This window comes from Phyllostomus discolor, chromosome 9 (assembly GCF_004126475.2).
Source record: "Phyllostomus discolor isolate MPI-MPIP mPhyDis1 chromosome 9, mPhyDis1.pri.v3, whole genome shotgun sequence".
Classification (NCBI taxonomy): domain Eukaryota; kingdom Metazoa; phylum Chordata; class Mammalia; order Chiroptera; family Phyllostomidae; genus Phyllostomus; species Phyllostomus discolor.
Window position 1 is genome coordinate 91,671,938 of NC_040911.2, and position 23,914 is coordinate 91,695,851.

The 23,914-nt window shown below is 46.1% G+C and overlaps 1 protein-coding gene across 1 annotated transcript in view; it reads right to left on the reverse strand.

Moving 5' to 3' along the window:
- Nucleotides 1-600: 600 nt before the first annotated feature.
- Nucleotides 601-23,914, reverse strand: part of ZHX3 (zinc fingers and homeoboxes 3) — a 102,996-nt gene continuing 79,682 nt past the window's right edge. The window contains 10 exon segments of the mRNA XM_036009834.1: nt 601-893; nt 896-1,091; nt 2,997-3,435; nt 3,437-3,611; nt 3,614-3,648; nt 3,650-3,698; nt 3,701-4,156; nt 4,159-4,818; nt 4,821-5,813; nt 5,816-5,983. Of these exon segments, the coding sequence (XP_035865727.1) occupies nt 832-893; nt 896-1,091; nt 2,997-3,435; nt 3,437-3,611; nt 3,614-3,648; nt 3,650-3,698; nt 3,701-4,156; nt 4,159-4,818; nt 4,821-5,813; nt 5,816-5,837 (3,087 nt within the window). The 5' untranslated portion in view covers nt 5,838-5,983 and the 3' untranslated portion in view covers nt 601-831.

The window sequence follows — 23,914 nt, forward strand, 5'->3', positions numbered from 1 at the left end:
CAGAAACTCTCGAACCCCATCAGCTCTCACTCTCGCTACCAGGCAGGGGTGGGTCTTCCTCCCCCAACCGCAGGCGGACTTGCAGGGAGTCAGGGTAAAGGTCTCTGACCGCCACAGCGCCCAAGCTGCCGGCTGGGGCCCTGCATTTTCACTGTGTCCCCACCCCTGGGTCTGGTTTCAATTCTCCTCTCACTCTAAACAAGCCTAGATTTCTGTTTTTAAATGCGGGCACATAGGTCAGGACATGAGGCTGAACAGCAAATGTTTCTTTAGTTGATCTGATAACTGAAAAGCAATGGTCCATGGTTCAGATTTCCAGGACAAAGCAGAGTCACTGAAAACACGAGAGGGGTGAGCATCAAACGCCAGTCACATCGCCCACAGCACACTTTCAAATGCCGTGTTATTATGAGAATAGGTGAGTGGGGGGTTTGGGGTAGGTGGGGTGGTAACACGCGGGTTCTGCACGGACCGTCCCACCGGGCGAGGCGAGCCGGCAGGACATGTTACCGGTCAGCACTTCACGGCGCAGAGAGCTCCTAGGAAGTACTGCCTTCCCCGGGGAAGACCGGGCCCAGGGCTCCGGGTGTGGTCTGAGGTGCTGACGACCCGGCCTGGCCCCGGAAGGTGAGGCACCGTGGCCCCGGTAACGTCCAGAGAGCAGACACAAGGCATTTTTAGAGATGATGTAAAAGATAATGCACTGCTTTGCTAACCAAGGCTTCTATGTAATAAAAGTGTTTACAATCCAATGTTTCATTAAATGTGTATAGGCGGACTTACATGTTAAAAACGTGATTCTGTATCTATGAATATGAAATCCGAACTACTTTATCCACTGGAAGGCAAAGGAAAGGTCCTACATTGCGGGAGGAAAAACTGACGAGAACTCTGCTCTTCTTGCTCGGTGGTGGCCGAAGGCGACAGGGCAGGGTCTGGGCTGTCTGTGAGGCTTCCAGAAACTCTGTGTGCACCCAGGGCCGGCGTGGGAACCGACGTGGCAGCAGAGGCGGGCTGGGCCCTTCCACGTGGCAGGCGGCATCCCAGACTGGCCAGTCCTTCACAGTGATCAGTTCAAGTTCAGTCTGTCTCTGAGGAGAAAGCACATGCCTGTCACCTCCACGTCAGCTGCCCCCGGGGCAGCCCCCGGGGCAGCCCCGGGGCAGCCTCACTGGCCTCTGGGATCTCTTGAACTCCATGAGCCACCCCCGGCTCCACGGCCGAGGGAACGTGAAGAAGGCCCGTGAGTTACGGACTCAGGCTGGCTACAGCCGGCAAGGGGCCAGCGCCAAACCCAGGCCCCAGCTGTGCGGGAGCCTGTCTTCTCTGGGCCCCTGCCTTGTCCCCTTGGCCCAGCTCCCCAGGCCGCCGCCACCTCTGGAGGCCTGTCCTAACCCACCCTCTCCTGCCCTCTCCCTCTGGCTCTCCAGAACACAGTCCCAAAATGACGGCAGCTGGGGCTACTTTCTGGTGTGTATTCTACCGACGCCTTCACTCCATTTCTCAGTCCCCACCCTCAAGTCGAAGGCAGTGGGGCCGCTCCGAGGGGCCTGCCACCGGTGCTGCTCACAGATGGGGCCCCACGCAGAGGCTGCCGACGAGGCCGTGGGGGTCAGGTACAGCCACAGAGACAGGCCCTGCCCCCACCCGTGACCTGTGTTGGGAAAAAGAGGACGTGGCCACGGGGTCGGACCGCCCCTGCCGCTCCGGCTCGGTCCCACCCGGGACGCAGCTCTCACTTCCGGTGGTGGACTGAGCAGCTGAGGGGAGCAAATACTTGCAGTTCAAACCCACCCACCCCAACTGCAGGTTAGCTCTCTTTAAAACTGTGGTACAATATACAGACCACAAATCCTGCCATTTGTAATGGCATTGCATGGCAATATGTAAATGTACATGTAAATGTACATTAAATGGCATTAAGTACATTTAATTTACAATGTTGTGTAACTACCACCCTGTTTCCAGCTGCCCAAGAATATAATTTAGTTAAGTTTTAACTTTAAAAAGCAAAAAAAAAAACAAACAAACCCCAAAACAAAACTAGTTTGTTCCAGTCCCCAGCAATCTGTGCTGCTCTGCCGGCACAGCCAAAGCCCAGGCGTCGGACGTCCTCCGGCGGCAGGCCCGGTGCGGACGCCAGACCTGCCCCTAGTCCGCAGGGCGCTCCCTCCCGGGGGCCTGGAGGAAACCCAGGCCAGGCCTGGAAGCACCGACTTCTCAAGGCCCACAGACCAGACCCTCGGGGAGCCCAGACACTCCCTCAGTCTCCAGAGCCCCTGAGAGTAACTGCATTCCACGGCTCCGGGCTGTCCTGGGAGGGGCCTCCAATGGGGGGGCGGGGGGTGGGCTCAAGGCTGGGAGCTCAGGGCCTGAGACCCTGGAAAATCAACACCTGACACATGACTTGTGGCTTCAAGAAAACCATCTCTAATAAAATAATCACGTCGAGTTTTCTGTCAAGTGCTAATACTAGGAGCCAGCCTTTGGCTCCATGGACATCTAAGAGGGAAGAGGACTTTGCATCACTTCTTCATCAGGGAGACAACTGAAATGCAAATTACAGGATTTTCACCATTAAAAAACCGCTTCATGTATCTAAGGACAAGTAAAGACTCATTCCTCTTTGTTCACCAATTTGGTTGAATTTCCTCAAAAGTCCTATCACTGTCTCCTGTCCCGTGTCTGTGGCTCTGCCTGGCTCAGGCGACGTTCTCACCTGTCCTCCTAGTGCCAAGAAACGGCTAAAGAAGTTTGGACCCTTGCAGTTCCCTATTTCCTTCCCATGCAAGTTAAAAAAAAACAAACAAACCATGAAATGAACAACTCTCAACCCGCTGTCATGTTATTCTCTGATGGCGTCTCCTGCCAGCTGCCCCAGAGCAGCCAGGCAGCCTGCGAAACAGCAGACGCCCCCAGGCAGCATGTCCAGGGCCCACCCACGGGGCCCCTGCCCATCCCCACGGAGGACCACCACGGTCCTCCGGTCTCCTTACCCAGCTGATGTCCAGCCTGGGGGCTTGGTGTGTCACAGGGCTCTGAGTGGCCTCAGGGGCACTGGGCTCCCACGGCCCACTGTTCTCGGACACCTCTGAACAGGTGTCCCCCGGACCTCTGTGAGCGGCTGCAGGGTCGCCGGTGCCCTGGTCCTCGCTGCCTGTGTCTGCCACGGCCCGCGTCTCCTCACCCATTTTCTCAGCAAACCACTGCTTGACCTGCTGGGGGCTCATCTGGGTCTTGTCGCAGAGGCTCTGCAGGTCCTCCTCGTGGAGCACCTTGCGTGTCATGTAATAGTCTTGCAGCAGCTCCCGGTTGCCAGGGGCGATGACCAGCAGCCCTGGCGGGAAGTTGCCCCGCTTGTAGTCTTCGTACCACTTGAGCTGGCCGTTCTTCAGGGCGTACCTGCTGTCGCCGAACCAGCGCACCACCTCCGGCCGGCAGGCCCGTCTGGGCCATGATGTTGTCGTAGTCCTGGGTGCTCGGCCACTGCGTCTGCACGAAGAGCTGGCGCAGCACGTGCCGCTGCTGCGCAGTCTTCTTGTAGCTCACCTTGGCCGGCAGCTGCACAGCCGGCTTGGTCGACCCGTCCTCTTCGGGATCGCAGGCACCAGCCCGGGCAGCTCGCTCTTGCCGTTGGCTTCAGTGACCCAGGTTTTTGAGGTTGATTTTGATGGGGCTGACTTTGCGTTCAGCCAGGTGTGGCTGCCGGGCACTTCTGGGGAGCCGTTCTCCCCAGGGACTCTCAGGTCACAGGGGGACTCCTCTGCTCCACCCTCGTCCTCAGCGGCCTCCTCCTCCTCCTGACAGGCACTCCCATCGGCCCTCGTGGTCTCCTCGGCATTCAGTTTTTTCCGTCGCTCAGAAAACCAGCTGTCAATCTCTCTTCGGGTCATTTTGGTTTCGGTCCTCAGGCGGTCCAGTTCCTCGTCGAGAGGAAGGGGGTTTTGTGCAAAACTACTCTCCAGGGCTCTGAGCTGCTCGGGGGCTCGCTCCTTGTATTTGGTTGGTGTAAAGTCAGGAGTCTGGTGCCAGGACTGCCGTTTGGCACAGGGGTGGGTGGCCAGGGTGGCTGCTGTTGGGAGGCAGGTCACCTCGGGGGTCTTGGGCACTGGGGAGAAGGGCACCTCTGGCATGGAGTCCATGATGATGGAGCCGGCTCTCCGGGCACCAGGGGCCGGGAGCCCTTCAGGTTCCGGCAGTGGTATCTCCGGTCACTGAACCATTTCCGAACCTCCCGGGTGCTGAGGCCTGTCACTTTGGTCAGGTGCTCAACTTCGCTCTGTCCCGGGAACTGGTTCCGACAGAAGCTACCTTTCAGAGCTGACAGCTGCTCGTGAGATTTCTTGTTTTTGTAGATGCTGGCATCGAGGAAGGCCTGGGAAGTTATGCTGGGGCATGCCGTGAGCAGCGACTGGGCCGCGTTGACCACCTTCACCGCCGACGTGGTGTTTGAACACACGGTGTTGATGGGCGCCACGGCTGGCTGCTTGGGGACGGAGGTAACTGCCAGAGGGAGAGACGAGCTTGGGGCCTGCAGCCCGTTGGCCATCAGTGGCTGAGTAACCAGAAGTCCCCCTGCCGTGCCCTCTGGCTGCCCCACAACGTGGCCCGGGAGGGCAGCCTGGATGAGATGCTGGACGTTGCCAGCGCTGGCGACCAGAGGAGTATTCAGAACGGTGATTGTGGGCTGAGGGACGGACTGAATGACCGTATTGAACATCTTTTTCCGTGCGTCCTCGATCTCTTCGGGGGACCAGCTGATCCCTTGTTTCAGCCTCTGGGCCGTGAACCAGATCTTGAGCTGTTCCTCCGGGTATTGGTGACCACAGTCAAATAGCAGAGCTCGGCTTTGGTCGGGTAGGGGAACTTGTGGAAAGAGTTCTTCAGAAAGCTGTTGGAGTCCATGGCCGCGTTGTACGTCGGAATGCTGCTCAGGGGGATCATCACTTTGGGAAGGGACTTGGCGGTGGGCAGGGGCTGGTGGGCGTGGTGCTGGGCATGCACGGGGGGCTGCTGCTGGAGGGACAGGAACTGGGCTATACCGGCCGGCAGAACTGGCACTGTCCCCAGCAGGGGCCCGTTGGCCGTATGGGGAGGCTTGGCGGAGCTGGTGGACGCCTGGGTGACCGGAACAGCCCCGTTGACAAAGGAGTGGTCCCCTCCTTCACACCCTTTTCCCCAGCTGGCTGTTTGGTAAGGCCTCACCAGCGGGCTGACTGGGGGCGTTTCCTTGAGCGTGTGAATTTTTTTGGCTTCAGCTTTGCCTTTCATTATCTTCATGATTGGAGTTTTGGTGATGATGATTTCAGCTTGTCCGTCGGCCCCATCGGCGCTGGGCTCGCCCAGTGGGTCAGGAGTGCTGGTGCTCCCGGGTACGCTCTGCTCCACGATGACATGATTGTCTGGCTTGGCCACATTCCACGCAAAGCTGGCTTCCCCCAAGTGACACTTAGCGTTGTGCAGAGAAAGCCCCTCGGGGGTTTTCGCCAGAAAGCTGCACTCAGTGCATACAAAAACTGGGTCTTTATTGAAGTCTGTGTGCTTGGAGTTCATGTGCCCCACAAACTCGGTTATGTCCTGGGACCTGAAATCACAGTATTTGCAAGAATACGAATAGCCGTCCAAAGTGCTCCGATGCCCATTGGCCAGCGTGGTGCCATCGGTGCTGCTGGAGGTCTGAGCAGCCTCGCTGCTGGTGGCAGGCGCTTCTGGTGGCAGGTCCTGCGAGGGCCCTTCGGGCAAAGCCTCGGCGGGCTGGGCCTCTGCGCTGGCGTCCTGCAGGGCCACGGTCTTCACAGGGATCATGCACGGGTGGTGGACTTCCTCTTGCTGGCCATGGCAACACGCTCTCTGGGTGGTCACTCGGGAGATAGTCCCTCAAGGGCCTCACAGTCTGCGTCCCAGCTGCTCCATGAGGGCCAAAGAAAGTTTCCAAGGGCGGCTTTTCCAGCTGTTTGCAGAAAGCAGGTTTTCCGTATTGAACCTGAGGAGGGAGACAGAGTGATTACTGTCTCTTAAGCTCGGTGTGTTTCTCAGACACCCAGCCCCCCGCCACCGCCTGACTTCGGTTACCGGGACCTTCCCACGGGGCGTTCGGCAGCAGCCTGGGTGTCAAGTTGGAGTCAGGAGCCCCCCGAACACTGACAAAATGGTGCCCTGGAGAACAGCCTGGGGATGTCCCAACACCGTTTAACAGACTTCAGCCGTGTGTTTTTTTTCATATCTCCCTCTGCATCGTTTCATTAAGTAACTCAAATTCAAAATCGAAAATGCTAACAACAAAATAACCCTCCTTTGAAACACCAAATTAATTCTGACCACGTCCAGAGGAGAACAAAAGATCCTAGTGTAACGCTTGTTTAAATGTTTGGGCCAACCGGGGTTTTCTTTTCACAGCCTTCCCACACAGGGCAACACAAGGACGCCTCTGCCTCTGCCTCTGCCTCCGCCAGGCAGGCAGGGCCACGCCAGCACGAGGGGCGGAGGGGCACGAGCCGGCTGTGGGAGCGGGGCCTCTCTCTGTGGCCCTTCCCTGCCTGCTGCCCGATCAGACACACTCCAGGCTACAGACCAGGGGCCCCCTCACAGTTGCTGGCTGTGCCCCAGACCCCTGTCACTCAGGTGAAGCCAAAGGCTACAGGGTCTTGGACCCACGGACCCAGTTTGTGGCCCAGTCAGCTGTGCGTTCTCTCTCTGGGCTCAACAGTGTAAAGTGTGGTCTCACCTCGGTGCACATGACCTTGCATTGTGCTTACTTTTTATTTCTTTCAATGTCTTCCTTAAAAATAAAAACTCTTAAGTCTTTGACGCATCTGAAATTTATTTCAAAAGCTGGGGTGACTGATTAAAATCATTATTACAATTCTTTCTTTACATGCCTAGGAAAGTGTTAGTGTGATCCCTATTATTAACATAATATCACCATAATCATTACCTTTCATTTAGCAAATTGTAATGCTGCTAATGATTACAATAATAGTAATTCTAATACCAAAATTATTTTATTATCACTGGATTTGACATACAAAAGTAAAAAAGATTAAAATATCTTTATTCAAATTCTTAGTGAATAAACACAGCAAACTATTTTTCTGTTTATAAGTCTAATGCCAATGATCATAATAAAAAATAATTACAATTAGACTTTTGGCCAAGATGGAGGCATAGGTAGACACACTGTGCCTCCTCACACAACCAAGATAGGGACAACAACAATTTAGAAACAGAATAACAACCAGAACTGACAGAAAACTGAACTGTATGAAGTCGACAACCAAGAAGTTAAAATAGACACTTCATCCAGACCAGTAGGAGGGGCGCAGTCGGGCAACTGGGCGGGTCACAGTGCAAAGAGCATTGGGACCGGGCACATAAGGCATCCGGGGTGCTCAAGACGGCAGCCGGTGGACCCTGAGCTCACAAGCAGCAGCTGGCAGACCCCGGCTGAGGGGTGGCAAATGGCAGACCTAGCGAGGCAGGAATTGTGAAGCAAGGCACTGTGTGCAACCCAGGATCCCAGCGCTGGGAAAAGAGTCTCGGGGCACTGATTAAAAACACCCGTGGGGGTTGAGGTGCACAGAGAGACTCCCAGCCTCACAGGAGAGGTCCTTGGGAAGTCCCACAGGGTGCACAAGCCCACCCACATGGGAATTGGCACCAGAGGGGCCCAGTTTGCTCGGGGGAAGCGTGGAAGGGACTGAGGTCCAAAGGAGAGCGGAGCAGGCACCATTGTTCCCTCTCGGACCCCGCCACACATACAAGGTCACAACCCAGTGACTGGGGTGCCCCATCCTGGTGAACACCTAAGGCTCTACCCCTCATATGTAACAGGCACGACCAAAAGAAAACCAAAGGGGAAAAAAAAGATGGCTCAAACAGAATTCAAAGCCCCAGAACCAGTATTTTTAAGCGACCAAGAGATAGCCAACCTATCAGATGCACAGTTCAAATCACTGGTGATCAAGATGCTCACAGAATTGGCTGATTTTGGTTACAAATTAGATGAACAAATGCAGCTACAATAAGAGAAATGAAGGAAAATGCACAGGGAACCAATAGATGGGAAGGAAACTGGGACTCAAAACAATAGAGTGGATCAGAAGGAAGAAAGAAACAACCAAACAGAAAAGAATGGAGAAATAAGAATTCAAAAAAGTGAGGAGAAGCTTAGGAACCTCCAGGACATCTTTAAATGTTCCAACACCTGAATTATAGGGGTACCAGGAGGAGAAGAGGAAGAGCAACAAGTGGAAAAGTTATTTGAACAAATAATAAAGGAGAACTTCCCCCATTCTGGCAAAGGAAAGACTTCCAGGAAGTCCAGGAAGCTCAGAAAGTCCCAAAGAAGTTGGACCCAAGAAGAAACACACCAAGGCACATTATACATACATTACCCAAGATAAAAATGCAGGAGAAAATCCTAGAAGCAACAAGAGATAGGAGACAGTAACCTACAAAGGAGTTCCCATTAGACTGTCAGCTGATTTCTCAAAAGAGACCTTACAGGCAAGAAGGGGCTAGAAATATTCCAAGTCATAAAAGGCAAGGACCTACATCCAAGATTGCTCTATCCAGCAAAGCTTTCATTTAGAATGGAAAGGCAGATAAAGTGCTGCTCAGGTAAGGTCAAGTTAAAGGAGTTCATCATCACCAAGCCCTTATTGTATGAAATGTTAAAGGGACTTATCTAAGAAAAAGAAGATAAAAAAAACATGTATAGTAAAATGACAGCAAATCACAATTATTAACAACCACACCTAAAACAAAAAGAAACTAAGCAAACAACTAGAACAGGAACAGAACCACAGAAATGGAGATCACATGGAGGGTTACCAACAGGGGAGTGGGACGAGGAGAGAGGGGGAAAAGGTATGGAGAATAAGTAGCATAAATAGTAGGTAGAAAATAGACAGGGGGAAGGCAAGAATAGTATGGGAAATGTAGAAGCTAAAGAACTTATGGCACATGGACATGAACTAAAGGGGGGGAATGTGGGTGGGAGAGGGTGTGCAGGGTGGAAGGGAATGAAGCAGGGTAATGGGACAACTGTAATAGCATAATCAATATATTTAAAAAATCATTACAATTAAAAAATAGGGTAAGAAAAGAATAAACACATGCCAGGATCTAACCACCTGTCACCATTTCCCTACCAATTGGAAATGTCAGCACATTTTTTTTTACTTAATTTTTTATTGTAAAGATAAAATGTCAATATTAAATAAAATTTAAGAGAATTAAACCACCTATAATTTTGTATAGCCTTCCATCTAGTGCAAATATTTCCTACATATTTTTAATCATGATGGACACACACTTGTATTACTTTTCACTGAACATGACATCATAACCATTTTCCTTGAGTAAGCTTCATAATTGTAGTCTTCCATAGCTGCTTCATAACGTATCACTATGGACTTAACTCATCCTCCTCTGCTACTGAACAGGCCCCCAGCATCCCTCCCTCACAGGTGACAGGGAACTGATCTCTGGGTATATGGCTGTATTTCTTCTGTTAAACTATTTCCAGAGGCTAAATTCACAGGAATGTATTTATCAGCTCAATGAGGATCAACATTTCCAAGGTCCTCTGCACACTACTGACAAACATTTTAAGTCAAGGGCTTTATAATTCCAAACCAGGAAAACTAAGAATAATGCAGGTGTGTTTCCAGTGAGCAAATCCGATTTCCAGATAAATCACTGAAGACATAAAATAAAGTAGCTAACGCACAAGTGACATAAGAAAAAACGTATGAATTAGACTTAATCAAAACTAAAAGTGTTTGCATTGTAATAGGGTCACCATCAAGAAAGTGAAAAAGACAACCTGGAAAATCAGAGAAAATGTTGCCATCCTATATCTAATAAGGAGCGTGCATCCAGAATAAAGAACTTCTACAACTCAACAATGAAAAATCAAAAACGCCAATTAAAATTAGGTAAAGGATTTGAAAAAACATTTCTCCAAAGAATTATACAAATGCCCGTAAGTACCTAAAAAAGTGCTCAACATTATCAGTCATTAGGGAACTAAATCAAAACCACAGCACCAGCAGACACCCAGTAGGAGGGCCACCATCAAAAACAAAAACAAGGACACTCGCGCGGGTGAGGGTGGAGAGAAATGGGCCGCGTCACTGGTGGTGGGGATGGAACGCTGCGCAGCGTCTGCGGGCAGCTGCACGGCCTCTGCGCTGGCCGCTTCCTCGATGCCGCTTCTCTGATACGAAGTTTTAAGTCTAATGGAGTCCCATTTGTCTATTTTTGCATTTGTTGTCAGATCCAAGAAATCATTGGCAACCCAGTGTCATAAAGCTTTTTCCACATGGTTTTTCTTTTTTAGGAGTTTTATATTTTCAGGTCTCATGTTGAGGTCGGTAATTTTCAGCTCACGTGCAGCAAGAGGCATACTGGGGTGCAGTACCTGACTATGTAGGCAGGGGCCTGACCTCTTTTCCTTTAGATTGTCAAATTTAAAAATGCCAACAGCCAGCACAATAGCCATCTGGTGTGAATGAATAAAAATTACACCCATTTTTTGTCAGGTAGGCAAAAAATATATTTTTTAGTGTGCCACAACATTTTAGTAATTAGTTTATGTGTGCCGTGAGATGAAAAAGGCTGAAGATTGCTGGCGTAGGTCTTTGAGTTAATTTCTGCAGATGGCATAAAGTAACGGCCCGCCTTCACTCTTTTGCATGTGGCCAGCCCAGTTATTCCCCCACCACTTACTGGAGAGACTGTTCTTTCCCCACTGGGTAGCCGTGGCACCCTGGTCGGAGACCACTGGCTGAACACGGAAGAGTTTACCCCTGGGCTCTGCTCCGTTCCACTGGTCTGTGCCCGTCCTTTCTGCCTTGCATCGCACGGTTCTGATCACCGTGCCCTTGTAACACAGGGTGTGGCCAAAGTAGGTTCACAGCTGTGATTACGGAAAACAGCTTGTTCTTCTGTTATTCTTTATTAATTGTTGTATTATTTCCATATGAACTGGAAACGTATTCTGGCCTCATCGTGTGTGTGTGTGTGTGTGGTGTGTGTGTTTGCTTGTTAGGGTCCTCTGAGATTCGGTATATATTTTACGATTTTTTCTTTTTCTATTTCTGCAAAAAAAAAAAAAAGTGCCAATGGAATTTTGATAGGGATTACACCTAATCTATAGATTGCTTTGGGTGGTATGGACATTTTAACAATACTACGTCCTCTGATTAATGAACATGAGATATGTTTTACATGTTCTTAATTTTTCACTATTATGTTGTAGGGTTTTTTGTGTAAGTCTTTTGGCTCCTTGGTTAAGTTATTCTTCAGTATTTTATTCTTTATGATGCTATTACAAACGAGGTTATTTTCCTACCTTCCTTTTTTGATTTCCACTGTTAATAAATAGAAAAAACTGATTTTGTGTGTTCATTTTGTGTCCTGCAACCGTGTTAAATTATTCTTCTTACATTGTGTGTGTGTGTGTGTGTGTGCATGCACATACAATTTTTAGGGCTTTCTACATACATGATCAGTTCATCTGTTAACAGAAATAATTTTATTTTTTATTTCTCCTTTTTACTTTCTTTTTATAGTTGATTTATTTTGCAATTATATAAACATATAAGGTATTCCTTTTCAAACATTCCTAGAAACAGATGAATGAAAGTTAAAATGGTTGATCACACATCAGTAACAAAACACAAATCAACAATCCTAAATTATAAAAAAAACTATTTAGAATATTTAAACTGACTCTCTAAATTTGAGGACTAAGCTTGGAAGAAACAAATTTGTAGGTTTTTACTTTAAACAAAAGTTGTTTTTTTTTTCTTTTTTTAAAGTTTTAATTAAAAATATTTCCCTCCGGTAGGAGTTTGTGAATTCCTTGAACTGTAATGGTTGCAAGATCAAAAATTCTTAACTTGCCATTCCACACCTTATGTTATATTTCCCCCTTGCTCAACATAGTATTTTGCTATTTTGAGTAGTACAAAACCATTTATTTAGAAATTAAACTCTAATTGACCATTTGCAGTATTTGGTTTTCTTATACTGTTGTAATAAATGTTTGAATCCAAACAAGTCTTATTCACAACAGGGGTGATAATCACCAAGTTATGTATGAAAGGTCTGGTTACTCCAACCTTTTTTCAAATGTGTTTATAAAAAAAAAATCAAACTGCCTCTCAGAATGTAATCCCAAAGAAGGCAACAATGCTTTTAACTGTTCTAAACAGAGCTAAATGCAACGAATTACCAATCATCTTAAAACAAAACAAAAAGACGTAAACATCTATGAAGTTTAAGGTAAAAGCAGCTTTGTAACACTAACTGTGGATGACAATGTCATGTTAAAATCACAGTTTATCAACGTCCTTCAAACTGATCAGGAGTCCGGACTGGAGCTGAACAGAGTTAACAGCAGTTACAGCAGGTTTCAGGCAGTTTCAGTCCTGTGGAAATTCGTGTGTCAGTAGGTGGTTTTCTTTTCTTCCTTCCAACACTGTGGATGCTGCTCGTTTCCCACTCTGAGCCATCTTACATGGAGTCACAGTGGGGGAGGAGCACTGGCACAGGACCCTGGAGTGGGCTAAGCACATTCAGTATTATTTTGTATTATTTCAAGGTGTACAAACACACTGGTTAGACAATCATATACCTTATAAAATATTCCATCCCCTGATATTTCCAGTAGCCACCTGGCAATATATATATTTATTACAGTGGTATTGACTATATTCCCTATGCTGTACTTACATGCCTGTGGCTATTTGCAATCTGTTTTGTTTATTATTGGCCTTAATAGTTATTATTTACTTCCTCTGCTGCTTGGGGTTTAGTTTGCCTCTTCTTTTTCTAGTTCCTTGAAGTATAAGTTAGGTTTCTGAGATTTTTCTTCTTTTTTTAAATGTAGGCATTTACTTAAAGCTATAAATGCCCTTCTTAGTACTGCTTTTGCTGTATCCATGAATTTTGGTATGTTGTGTTTTGGTTTTTATTTTTCAAGATGTTTTCTGATTTCCCATTGATTACTCAAGAGTGTATTATTTTCCACATATTTGTGGAATTTTCCAGTTTTCCTTTGCTATTAATTTCTAGTCTTGTTCGACTGTGGTTGAAAAGGTTCTTTGTATGATTCAGTCTTCTTAAATTTGTTGAGACTTGTTTGTGTCCTAACATGTGATCTCTCCCAGAGATGTTCCATATGCACTTGAGGAGAAGTTATATATTCTGTCGGTGAGTGGGATGTTCTGTATGTGTCTGTAAGGTCCCATTGTTCTTTGCTGTTGCTCAAGTATAAACTCTCATTCTTGAAAAAAAATAGCAAACAAAAGCAAGGAAGGGAAAAAGAAAACAATGTCCTTGGATAAAGAATCTCTAGTAGAAAACACAGCAAACATGGTACCTAACAGTGAAACATTCAAATCAGGAACAAGATAAAGAGTTCCACTATCATTATTTAACAGTAAAATATAAGAAAGGAAATATGAGGAACAGACATTTAAAAAAGGTGGAGACAAACCAGTGGTTATTTGCATATGAGATTATCCCCTGAAAACGACAATAATGAGACTAAGATGATAAGGTGTAATCTACAACACACAAATCATTAAGTTTCCAACATGTCAAAACGATCATTAGAGAAGATAATGGGGTTCTGAGTGGGGGGCTTATTCACATTAACAACCAAATCTGGAAAAGGATCTCAGCATAAACCTTGTAAGACGTGCAAAATCTATAGGACAGTAATTACAAAACTTCAACAAAACAAAAAAACCTAGATATATGGAGAGTCATAGCATATTCCTGGAGTTTAAAATTCAAATTATACGCCCTGGCTGGTGTAGCTCAGTGGATTGAGCGCGGGCTGCGAACCAAGTATCGCAGGTTCAATTTCCCAGTCAGGGCACATGCCTGGGTTGCAGGCCATGACCCCCAACAACCACACATTGATGTTTCTCTCTCTCTCTCTTTCTCCTTCCCTTCCCTCTCTAAAAAATAATAAATAAATCTTAAAAAATTCAAATTATATGAATGTCAGTTTTCTCTAGATAATTTCTAAATTCAGTACAATTATAATCACAATAGAAGATGGAGGAATAGGTGGGCGTACCGTACCTCCTCGCACAACCAGGAACAGAACCACAATAATTTACAACAATGATTTGCAGTCATAATATCAGAACTATCAGAGGATTTATCTAAATGGAAGTCGGACAGCCTAGAAGTTGAAGTAGACCCGTACATCCAGACTGGTAGGGGACTACGAGCCGAGCGAGCGGGCGCGAGGCTGGCGCGGGTCGCAGGCGCGCGTAGGTCGGGGGAAATTGGCGCGAAATCGGCGCAACAGCAATCCGGGACGCAAGAGCACAGCAGTATAGTGGTGATCCCTGAGTACGCAAGCAGCGGCTGGGGGAATCAGTGGGGCAGCGACTGGGGACCAGGGCAGAGCTCATGGCCCAGAAGCCCAGGGAAGTGTCTGACTCCAGGAGAACGGAAGGGTCGCCATTGATCCCTCCTGTCCCCGCTCCCGCCCCTGCCCCCACATATAACGTCACAAGCTAGCGACTGGGGCGCCCAGCCCCGGTGAACACCTAAGCTCCGCCCCCACTGTAACAAGAGCGACCAGACCGGAGAAAAATAAATAAATAAGTAAAATAATAGGAGAGATAGGAAAGACGTATAGACATGTTTCCAGCAGAACAGATCAGACCCCCAGGACTCATCCTTCTGAGTGACCAAGAAATAGCCAATCTATCAGATGCACAGTTCAAAACACTGGTGATCAGGAAGCTCACGGAACTGGTGGATTTTGGATCCAAATTACATGAAAAAATGCAGATTACCATAAAAGGGATGCAGGAAGACACACGGAGAAGAGCCAATTGTGAAAGGAAGGAATCTGAATCTCAAAACAACACAGTGGACCAGAAGGAAGATAGAATCAACCAAGCAGGAAAGCATGATGAAATAAGAATTCAAAAAATCGAAGAAAAGCTTAAGACCATCGAGGACACCTTTAAACGTTCCAACATCCGAATTATAGGGGTACCAGAAGGGGAAGACCAACAAGTGGAAAAGTTATTTGAACAAATAATAAAGGAGAACTTCCCCAAACTGGCAAAGGGAACAGTCTTCCAAGAAATCCAAGGAGCGCAGAGAGCCCCAAAGAAGTTGGACCCAAGAAGAAACACACCAAGGCACATCATAATTACATTAGCCAAGGTAAAAACGAAGGAGAGAATCCTAGAAGCAGCAAGAGATAAGGGGACAGTCACCTACAAAGGAGTTCCCATCAGACTGTCAGCTGATTTCTCAAAAGAGACCTTACAGGCAAGAAGGGCTGGAAAGAAATATTCCAAGTCATGAAAGACAAGGACCTACATCCCAGATTGCTCTATCCAGCAAAGCTCTCATTTAAAATGGAAGAGAAGATAAAGTGCTTTTCAGATAAGGTCAAATTAAAGGAGTTCATCATCACCAAGCCCTTACTTTATGAAATGCTAAAGGGACTTATCTAAGAAAAGAAGATAAAGAAAAGACATGTATAGTAAAAGGACAGCAAACTCACAATTATTAACAACCACACCTAAAGCAAAACCAAAAGAAACTAAGTAAACAACTAGAATAGGAACAGAACCACAGAAATAGAGGGCACAAGGGGGGGGCTAGCAGTAGGGGTGGGAGGAGAAGAGAGGGGGAAAAGGTATAGAAAATAAGTAGCATAGAATGTAGGTTGAAAATAGATAGGGGGAGGGCAAGAATAGTACGGGAAATGTAGAAGCTAAAGAACTCACAAGTATGACATATGGACATGGACTAAAGGGGGGGAAGGTGGGTGGGAGAGGGGGCACAGGGTAGAGGGGAGTGAAGGGGGAAATGGGACAACTATAATAGCATAATCAATAAAATATATTTAAAAAAACAATTATAATCACAATAGAAATGCCATCAAGTTGTAAAATGTTAATGGTAAAATCTAGATAGTGAGTAGATGGATACTTAAATTTTTCTGTATGTTTGAAACATTTTTATTTAAAAAATGTTGGGGAAAATGGCAGCAGGGTGTTTTATGGAATTTGAAAAGCCAAACCTGAAAGTCTTCTAGATGGGGAAAAAGTACAAAATAGCTTTAAAAGTTTTAAAACAGAACTATTTAGAGGAATTTGATTTACCAGATATCAAAACATAATTTAAAGCTTGAATAATTAAAATAATACATTATTAGCATAAAACTGATAAATGTATGAATAAGTCATCTAGATATAGTTTCTAGATTAAGATTTTCAGAATATGAAAGCTGTGCTGGCTTGAAGTCAGTTGGGAAGGAGAGCCAAATGAAGATGTATTAAGACAACTGAGTTCAGTCCCTCTCACATTTTAAAGAACAAGAATTTCCAAGTGAATTTAACAGAGAACTTTAACAAACAAATTGTAAACTTATTAGAAAAAATATAGGAGAATGTTTTAAGTTGTGCTGAGTAAGTTCTTCCTATACAAGACTCAAAATTTAGAAATCTCAAAAGAAAAGGTTGATTGATTTGACTACATAAATACCACAAACTTTTGAATACAAAAGGAAACTGTAAGTAAGGTTTAAACAAAGTGACAGCCGGGGAGAAAATTTATAAAACATATTATAACTAATGTTTACAATTGAACAAAAAAGAAAAAGAACTCACAGACATAGACAACAGGGTGGTGATTGCTGAGGGGAGGTGGGTATAAGGGGACTAAATGGTAATGGAAGAAAATATAATAAGGATTATACATTTAAAAAAACAGACAAAATATTAGGAAAAAAGGGCAAAGAAAATGAACGAGCAAAATATACAAGCTATAAACTAGTTTATCCTCTCTAGTAATTAAGAAAATTATAATTAAATTAAAATAAGATTTCCCCCTCTTTCTAGAAAGACAGACTATGCAGTATAGTCTGTGAACCTCTGGTGACAGCACAGATTAAAATGATTATGAAGGTCAGTTTAGCGATACCTGTCACAGTTTAAAAAGACATGTTATTTTATACAGCCATTCACATCTAAGAACCCACATAGTCCGATGAAGTACAAACATACATGTACACGATCACGAAGACCTCAAGCTTGTTCATTCCACCATTTGTTAGCACAATGTCCATTGGTAAGGTAGTGATAAAACAAAAAATAGAACGTGCCTACTATTTTTTTATTTTTAAAAATAAAATCTTGAAGAAAAATAATTCATTGACAAAAAACAAGAGTGAAGGATAAATACAAACCCATTAAATAATAAAGTGACTTTATTAGGAAGGAGAAGTACATTTAAACTTTATGCTTTCTATATTGTTTGAATTGTCGTAGTCATATGCTGCTTTTAATTTTAAAGTAGCAGTAAAGATTAAAATAAATGAAATTAACAGTGCAAACTGGGTGGCCAGGAATATGGAGTGGTGGTGAGTTGCTCATTTAGAGTTGGGAGGTTTCAGTGTGACATGACCTGTCCTGTCTGTGAGGCGGGCGGGAGAGGGTCTTCCCTCCCCACCCCCAGACGCCAAGGCTTTGTCGAACGGAGGCCTAACTGGTATCGCTTTCTCATCATTTACTTGGCAACCCATTTTGTCAAAGGAATGCAGTGGGAACAATGAATGATAACGGTTACGGATTGACCTATACTGGGGAGGTGGAGGGAATCTGACCACTCATAGCTTTCAAATACTACAATTAGGTATGTGTGTGAGGCTTCTGTATCCACAGATTGAACCAACTGGGGATTGAAAATATTTTTAAAAAGTTATATTGTTGCTCACATGTACCCTATAGTTAGACTGACAATAGTTGCATCCATTCTGAACATGGACAGACTTCTTTTCTTGTCATTGTTCCCTAAACAGTATAGTTTAACAACTACTTACACAGCATTAGGTGTTGTAAGTAATCTGGAGGTGATTTAAAGTACATGGGAGAATAAGTGCAGGTTGTGTGCAAATGCTCCACTATTTTATATGAGGGACTCGAACATGTGCAGATCTTGCTTGGTATCAGTGGAAGGTCTCGGACCCAATCCCCCAAGGATACCAAGGGACAACAGTATCAGTTTCAAACCATCAACAAATAGGACCATTTCAATGGACCCTTGACACCCTGAGATCCATAGGGACACAATTTAATTGAGGCAGAACCCTCAGGAAATGCAGAATGTTGACACTTGAAAAGAGCCCTAGTTACAAACATCCTGAAAAATGCATATTTGTGTGAGGTCGCACACAATAGCTGAAACAAATAGTGGACGCCATGCACTGGAAGTGCCGAAAAGTTGTGCCGGGGCCAGATGTGCAAAGAAACCAAAACAAAGAACCCAGCAGATTCTCACGTGAATTGAATCCAGGCTGAAAGTGACAGAGTCCATGGCACCTTTTAGAGCTGATGTTTGCGTGGATCAAGAGGTCCCAACAGTGGTAGCAGCTGGTATTGCAAACTACGGCCCTTAACTCTGAATTAAATCAGTGGGTTCCTCCATCTCAAAAGTCTTCTGCCGTATAAGATAACACCACACACGGGATGGCCGACTGGCACTGGTGGCGCCACTGCTATGGTAGAAAGAAAGTCTGAGAAATTTCCACGGCCAGCCAGGACACCGGATTTTCTTCCATTCCGTCACTCAGAGTGCTTTCATCTCCTCCGATCCATCCGCAGAGCCTCCTGCGTTGGGTATTATCACCCTTTCCCCATCCTACATGAAGGAGCTACTGAGCAAGAAAAGGGGGGTGATACCACCAAAGTCACACCGCAGATCTGTATGTGAGCCTGGTGTTCCGACTCTAAAGCCCATGTTCCTTTTCAGGCCACATTCACTCTGAATACCAACTGAATAATAAACTCACTGCGTTTCATTATTTTTACATTATTTACATTAGTAATTATATTATTTTCAGCCTTCGTACAGAGGACTAGAAGTTCTTAAACCTCAGTTATTCCAGTGTTGTTTTTTTAATTTAAAAGGACTAGGCAGGGCTATCATGAGCCTCATTATTCAGAACATTTTCACAGTCAGGAGAGGGGATGTATTGTTTACTCTCACGTCTCACTAGAGAACTCGGTTACAGAGGGGCGAAGCGATCAGACCGAAGTGAGTCAGCAGGAGTCGATAACAAAACAAACACAAGGAAAACGGGCCGTCCTCAGGAATGTGTGTGGGCAGGACAGGGGCCGCCCTGCAAGTCCTCGGGCTAGAAGCTTCAGATTTCTGCTGAAACCAAGGAGTCACAAAGACTTCAAGTCTGTTTCTAAGCCCAAATCCTCAAGTGTCAAAGCAGCGTCCAGCCCAGAGCTGGCCTTGTTTTGCTGTCTGGACACCTAAGGGTCGCAGTACTTCCAGCACTTGGTAATAACCACCCAGCTGAGGGGTCAGGGCCGGCCCCGTTTCTGTGAAGGCACCAGCAGAAAGAGCCTGCCCCCGCCAGATGTTATCACCTTCGCAGTGAACACTAATGTATTCTCTCTCAGGCTCAGAAAGGTGTTTATGATGTAAACAGAGGCCTCAGAATTAAAGGGACTTTAGAGACCACATATTTCAACCACTTGTCTTTGCATGAATCATCCTGAAAGTGTCACTAGGTGGTTATAATAGCCTGTACTTGAAAATCGCTGAAGACAGCAAAGTCAGCACTTTCTGAGGTTGGAAAGATGTTGGAAATGATTCCTTGGGTAAGCATTCAAAAAATTACCTCCTGTAGGTTTTACTAAATTAATTTCTGACTCAAAAAGAGTTGAGGACTTACTATTTGCTACATACTGCAGGCCAGGTTCTGGATATGCAAAGATTTTTGAACAGATGCCACCCTATAGTCAATAAGCCAACAGCCTGCTGGGGATATGAACCCATTCATCAAGACCCTGGGGCAGGCACACCTTCTAGACACACTGATTTCCCTGTCCACCAAAGTAAGGTATAACCAATGACATGTAAGCAAATGCGTTATCTCCAGGGGGAAGCTTTAGCAGAAAGCCCATGCTTTGGTTTACAATTTGCCCTCTGGCCCAGCAACTGGCAATGTTCCAGACTGTGGCTACTCTATCAGCCTGGGCCCTAAAAAGGGAGAACAAAAGCGGACCGACAATGCACACACAGCGTGAACAAGAAACAGCCTTTGTATTTGCAAGCCACTGAGGTTTTTGGAGTTGCTTGTTACTACAGTGTCATTCAGCCCATCCTGACTGATACACAGCATAAGGACAGCAGACAAACAAGTTCACCAAACTCCAACTCTGAGCCGAGGGTTCTAGTGGAGACGTGCACGGGATTCACGAGGGTGCAGGAAAAGGCTTACCACCCACCTAAGTTTTCTGAGGACTGGGAGAGGTCTGACAGAAGGGGGAGACTTTGAATTGGAGGTTGAAGGACAGGTAGATGCTGCCGAGTAGACATGCTGAGAAAGGGTGCTCTAGACAGAGGGAACTTTATGCAAAGCCAGAGGGAAGAGAAAACCGGTTTGGAGAGCTAGACGGAGTTCAGTTTTGCTGACACAGAAAGTCTAAACGTGGTAGATTTACTGTGGAGCTAGTGAAGCTGAAGCTTCAAGGGCCCTGACTTGCATGGGCACCTTTCAAAGCTTGTATCTATATTTTTATAAATTTATATATATATTTTTTTACCTTAAGAGGAATTCCCTTCTAATGTTCAGATTCCACAAAAGCTGGATCTGCTTTAGATGGGGTGGAGGGCAGTAATGACATGATTATAGATCTATAGAGCAAACATGCTGACCTTTTTCAACATTTGGAAAAAGGAATCATGTTCCCCAAGCGCCTCCTCCCCACACCAAGTCTGCCATCCTTGCTCCTGTACGGGTGTCACGGGCCCAGACGGGCCGGGACGTCTGTACCACCCCCGCTGCTCTCCTCTGAACATGCTCTTCCCTGCCGACAGCCCTCTGAGAAGTAGGGCCAGTGTCTCAATCTAAGTCTCCAGATGCAGTCCGAATGTATGCATCACTTTCCTTGTGAAGTTCCCCGTGTTGGACTTAATCCGTCTGTAAGAGTTGTTACCCAGATGATGCCAGATTAGGTATGCTGTGATGTTCCCCAGAAAAATATGGATGTGTATGCTAGGGTTTCGTTCACATAACCAGTACCAGCATCAAAACACAACACGTGTTGTTTCAGTTCAGTTTGGCAGACTTCGAGGAATAAGTTTGCTCGAGAAAAGAAAGATCACTTATTTAACAAATGTTTACCAAGCACCCACCCTGTGCCAGGCACTATTCTACATGCTGGAATATGGGTGAGAAAAAGGAGCTATAAAAACCCTGCCTTCCTGGAGTTTACACTTTAGTTTGAGGGAGAGGCACTAAGCCAAGTAAGTAAATGAAACTGTGTTAAAGAGTAATAAGTGGAATGGAGAAAAATAAAACAGGAAAGAGGACCCAGAGTGTGGTGGATAGGGAGGGGGCGAGGCTGCACTTTTAAATATGGTGGTCAGAATGGCCTCACTGAGACGGGACGATGGAGCAGAGACCTGGAGGTGAGGACAAGAGCCATCTGGATGTGTGGGAGGAGCGTGCCAGGCAGAGGCACAACCTGGGGAGAGGACGGGAGGTGGGAGTTGGAGGTGGGAGCGTGCCTGGTTTGTTCAAAGCGGAGCAAGGCAGCCCGTGCAGCCGAGCAGTAGTCGCAGAGAGAGCAGGAGGAGACAAGGCCGAAGAGGCGAGGAGGCCGGCTGTGCAAAGCCACTGTGATGGCTGGGTCTCTCTGAGATGGGCAGCGCTACGGGAGGGCCTGGAGCAGAGAGCTGACATGACCCGTCTGTGGCCTGCAGCATGCCTCTGCTGGCTGTGTCGAGAACAGACTGCAGGGAAAACAAGTGGAGAAGCAGGGAATCTGTCGGGAGGTTATGGCAGCAACCCAGGCAGGAGATGACAGCAGCTTGGACCACAGAGGCAGAGATGCAGCTAAAGAGAAGTGGCTGGGGTCTGGATCCATTTCAGAAGTAGGGCCGACAGGATTTCCTAAGGAACTGATGGAGCATGTGATTGGCGTATCTGTAGGAATCAGGAATGGCTCGGAGAGTTCTGACCTAAGCATCTGAAAGGATGGCGTTGCCACCAACCAAGATAGGTCTGAACCTATGAACTTACTGCAAAAAGCAAAGGCAGGTCTGTGCTGCTGAGACTGGACAGTCCCTGTCTAGGAGAAAACTGGACTGAGCGTTGGTCAGAAGCATCTCAGAGCACTGAGGGCTCAGGCTGCTAACAAGCGGGGTGGCTGTACGATGCCCATGTGCCCAGTGAAAAGACTCTGATCTCTGCCAAAATCGGCTTGAACCAACAGAGAAACTATGGCAAGGGGCGGGAGGGTGGAGAGGGTGAGGGGGTGAGGATGAGGGAGCCTGGGAGCAAGCCCAGGACACCTTGAGAGCCAACTAGTCGGAGGCGACGTCCTCAGAGGTGTGCAACAGCTCCTTCCAGAGTTGAACATGTTCTGTTAAAATGTACTTGCATCCTAAATCTTGTTCCAAGTACAAAAGCAAGTTATTTCATTTAATTACAAGTAAAATTTTAACAGTATATTTTATTGATTATGCTATTACAGCTGTCCCATTTTTTTCTCCCCTTTCTCCCCTACCTCCCTGCATCCCCACTCCCTCCAGCACTCCCCCCAACCCTCAGTTCCTGTCCATGGGTTGCACATACAAATTCTTTGGCTTCTCTATTTCCTGTACTATTCTTAACCTCCCCCTGTCTATTTTGTACCTACCATTTATGCTTCTTATTCCCTGTACTTTTCCCCTTCATTACCTCCCCCCTCCCCACTGATAACCCTCCATGTGATGTCCATTTCTGTGATTCTGTTCCTGTTCTGGTTGTTTGCTTAATTTCTTTTGTTGTTGGTTTTTTTTAGGTTCAGTTGTTGATAGTTGTGAGTGTGTTGTCTAAAACTAAAATTTTTTTAAAAAGCAATATAAGTGGTTTGTTCTGGATGTGGTTTTACTTCTGAACTACATTTGTTTTGTTTTAATTGAATTTTTCCAGTGGGCCACAGAGTTTACAGGCTAAATAGCTTGAAGGCTAGTGGGCCTGCTGGCACCTCCCAAGAACACTCACTGAGAAAGGAGCTCTCTGGCTCTTCCCGGTGAGCGTGGCGCTGCTCCCCGCCTTCCAGGCTCCGACCGCATTGAGGACCTTGCTCAAAGGCCTCACTACAAAGCCCACCAAGACCTCAGGCAGGAGGAAGGATGCCTGATTTTACTCACAGCAAGGGAAATGCTAATTAAAATCACTTCGATTCTCTTTCACTCACTTGGGAAAAGCTCAAAAGATTTGACAATATACTTAGTTGGCAAGGGTTTGAGGAAATAAGGTATTCTCTCACACACTGCTTGCACAACTGAAAATTAATAAAGCCTCTATTGAGAACTATGTGGTAATAGCTAACAACATTACAAATGCCCATTCCCTTTGATTCAGCAAGTCTGCTTCTAGGAATGTAGCCTACAGGCATACTTGTGCATGTGTGCTTTAAGGCATGTATAAGGTAATCTACTGTCAACACTGTGATAGCAAAGGACTGGAAATGACCTAATTGTCCACAGACAACTTAACTGCCCAGGAATGGGAATGGAACAGTATGCACCTGTGAACAATGGGCCAACACTTTTTATATTGCTATGGATTAGTCTTCAAGATATCTTGACATTTGTTATTTTTGAAAAGCAACATCTACTTGTGCTTATGTACATACACACTTAAAATATCTCTCGACAAATACACGAGAAACCAGTGACTGCCTCGGGGAGGGGGAGGGGGGACAGAGAGACGGGCAAGCTTTTCCCTGTGAACCTTTTACCATTCTGAACAATGTGAAGATGCTATGTACTCAAAACAAAAACTTAAAACTTGAATACATAAATGGGAAAAACATTAGCACGTTTTCCAAAGTGAGTGGACTGT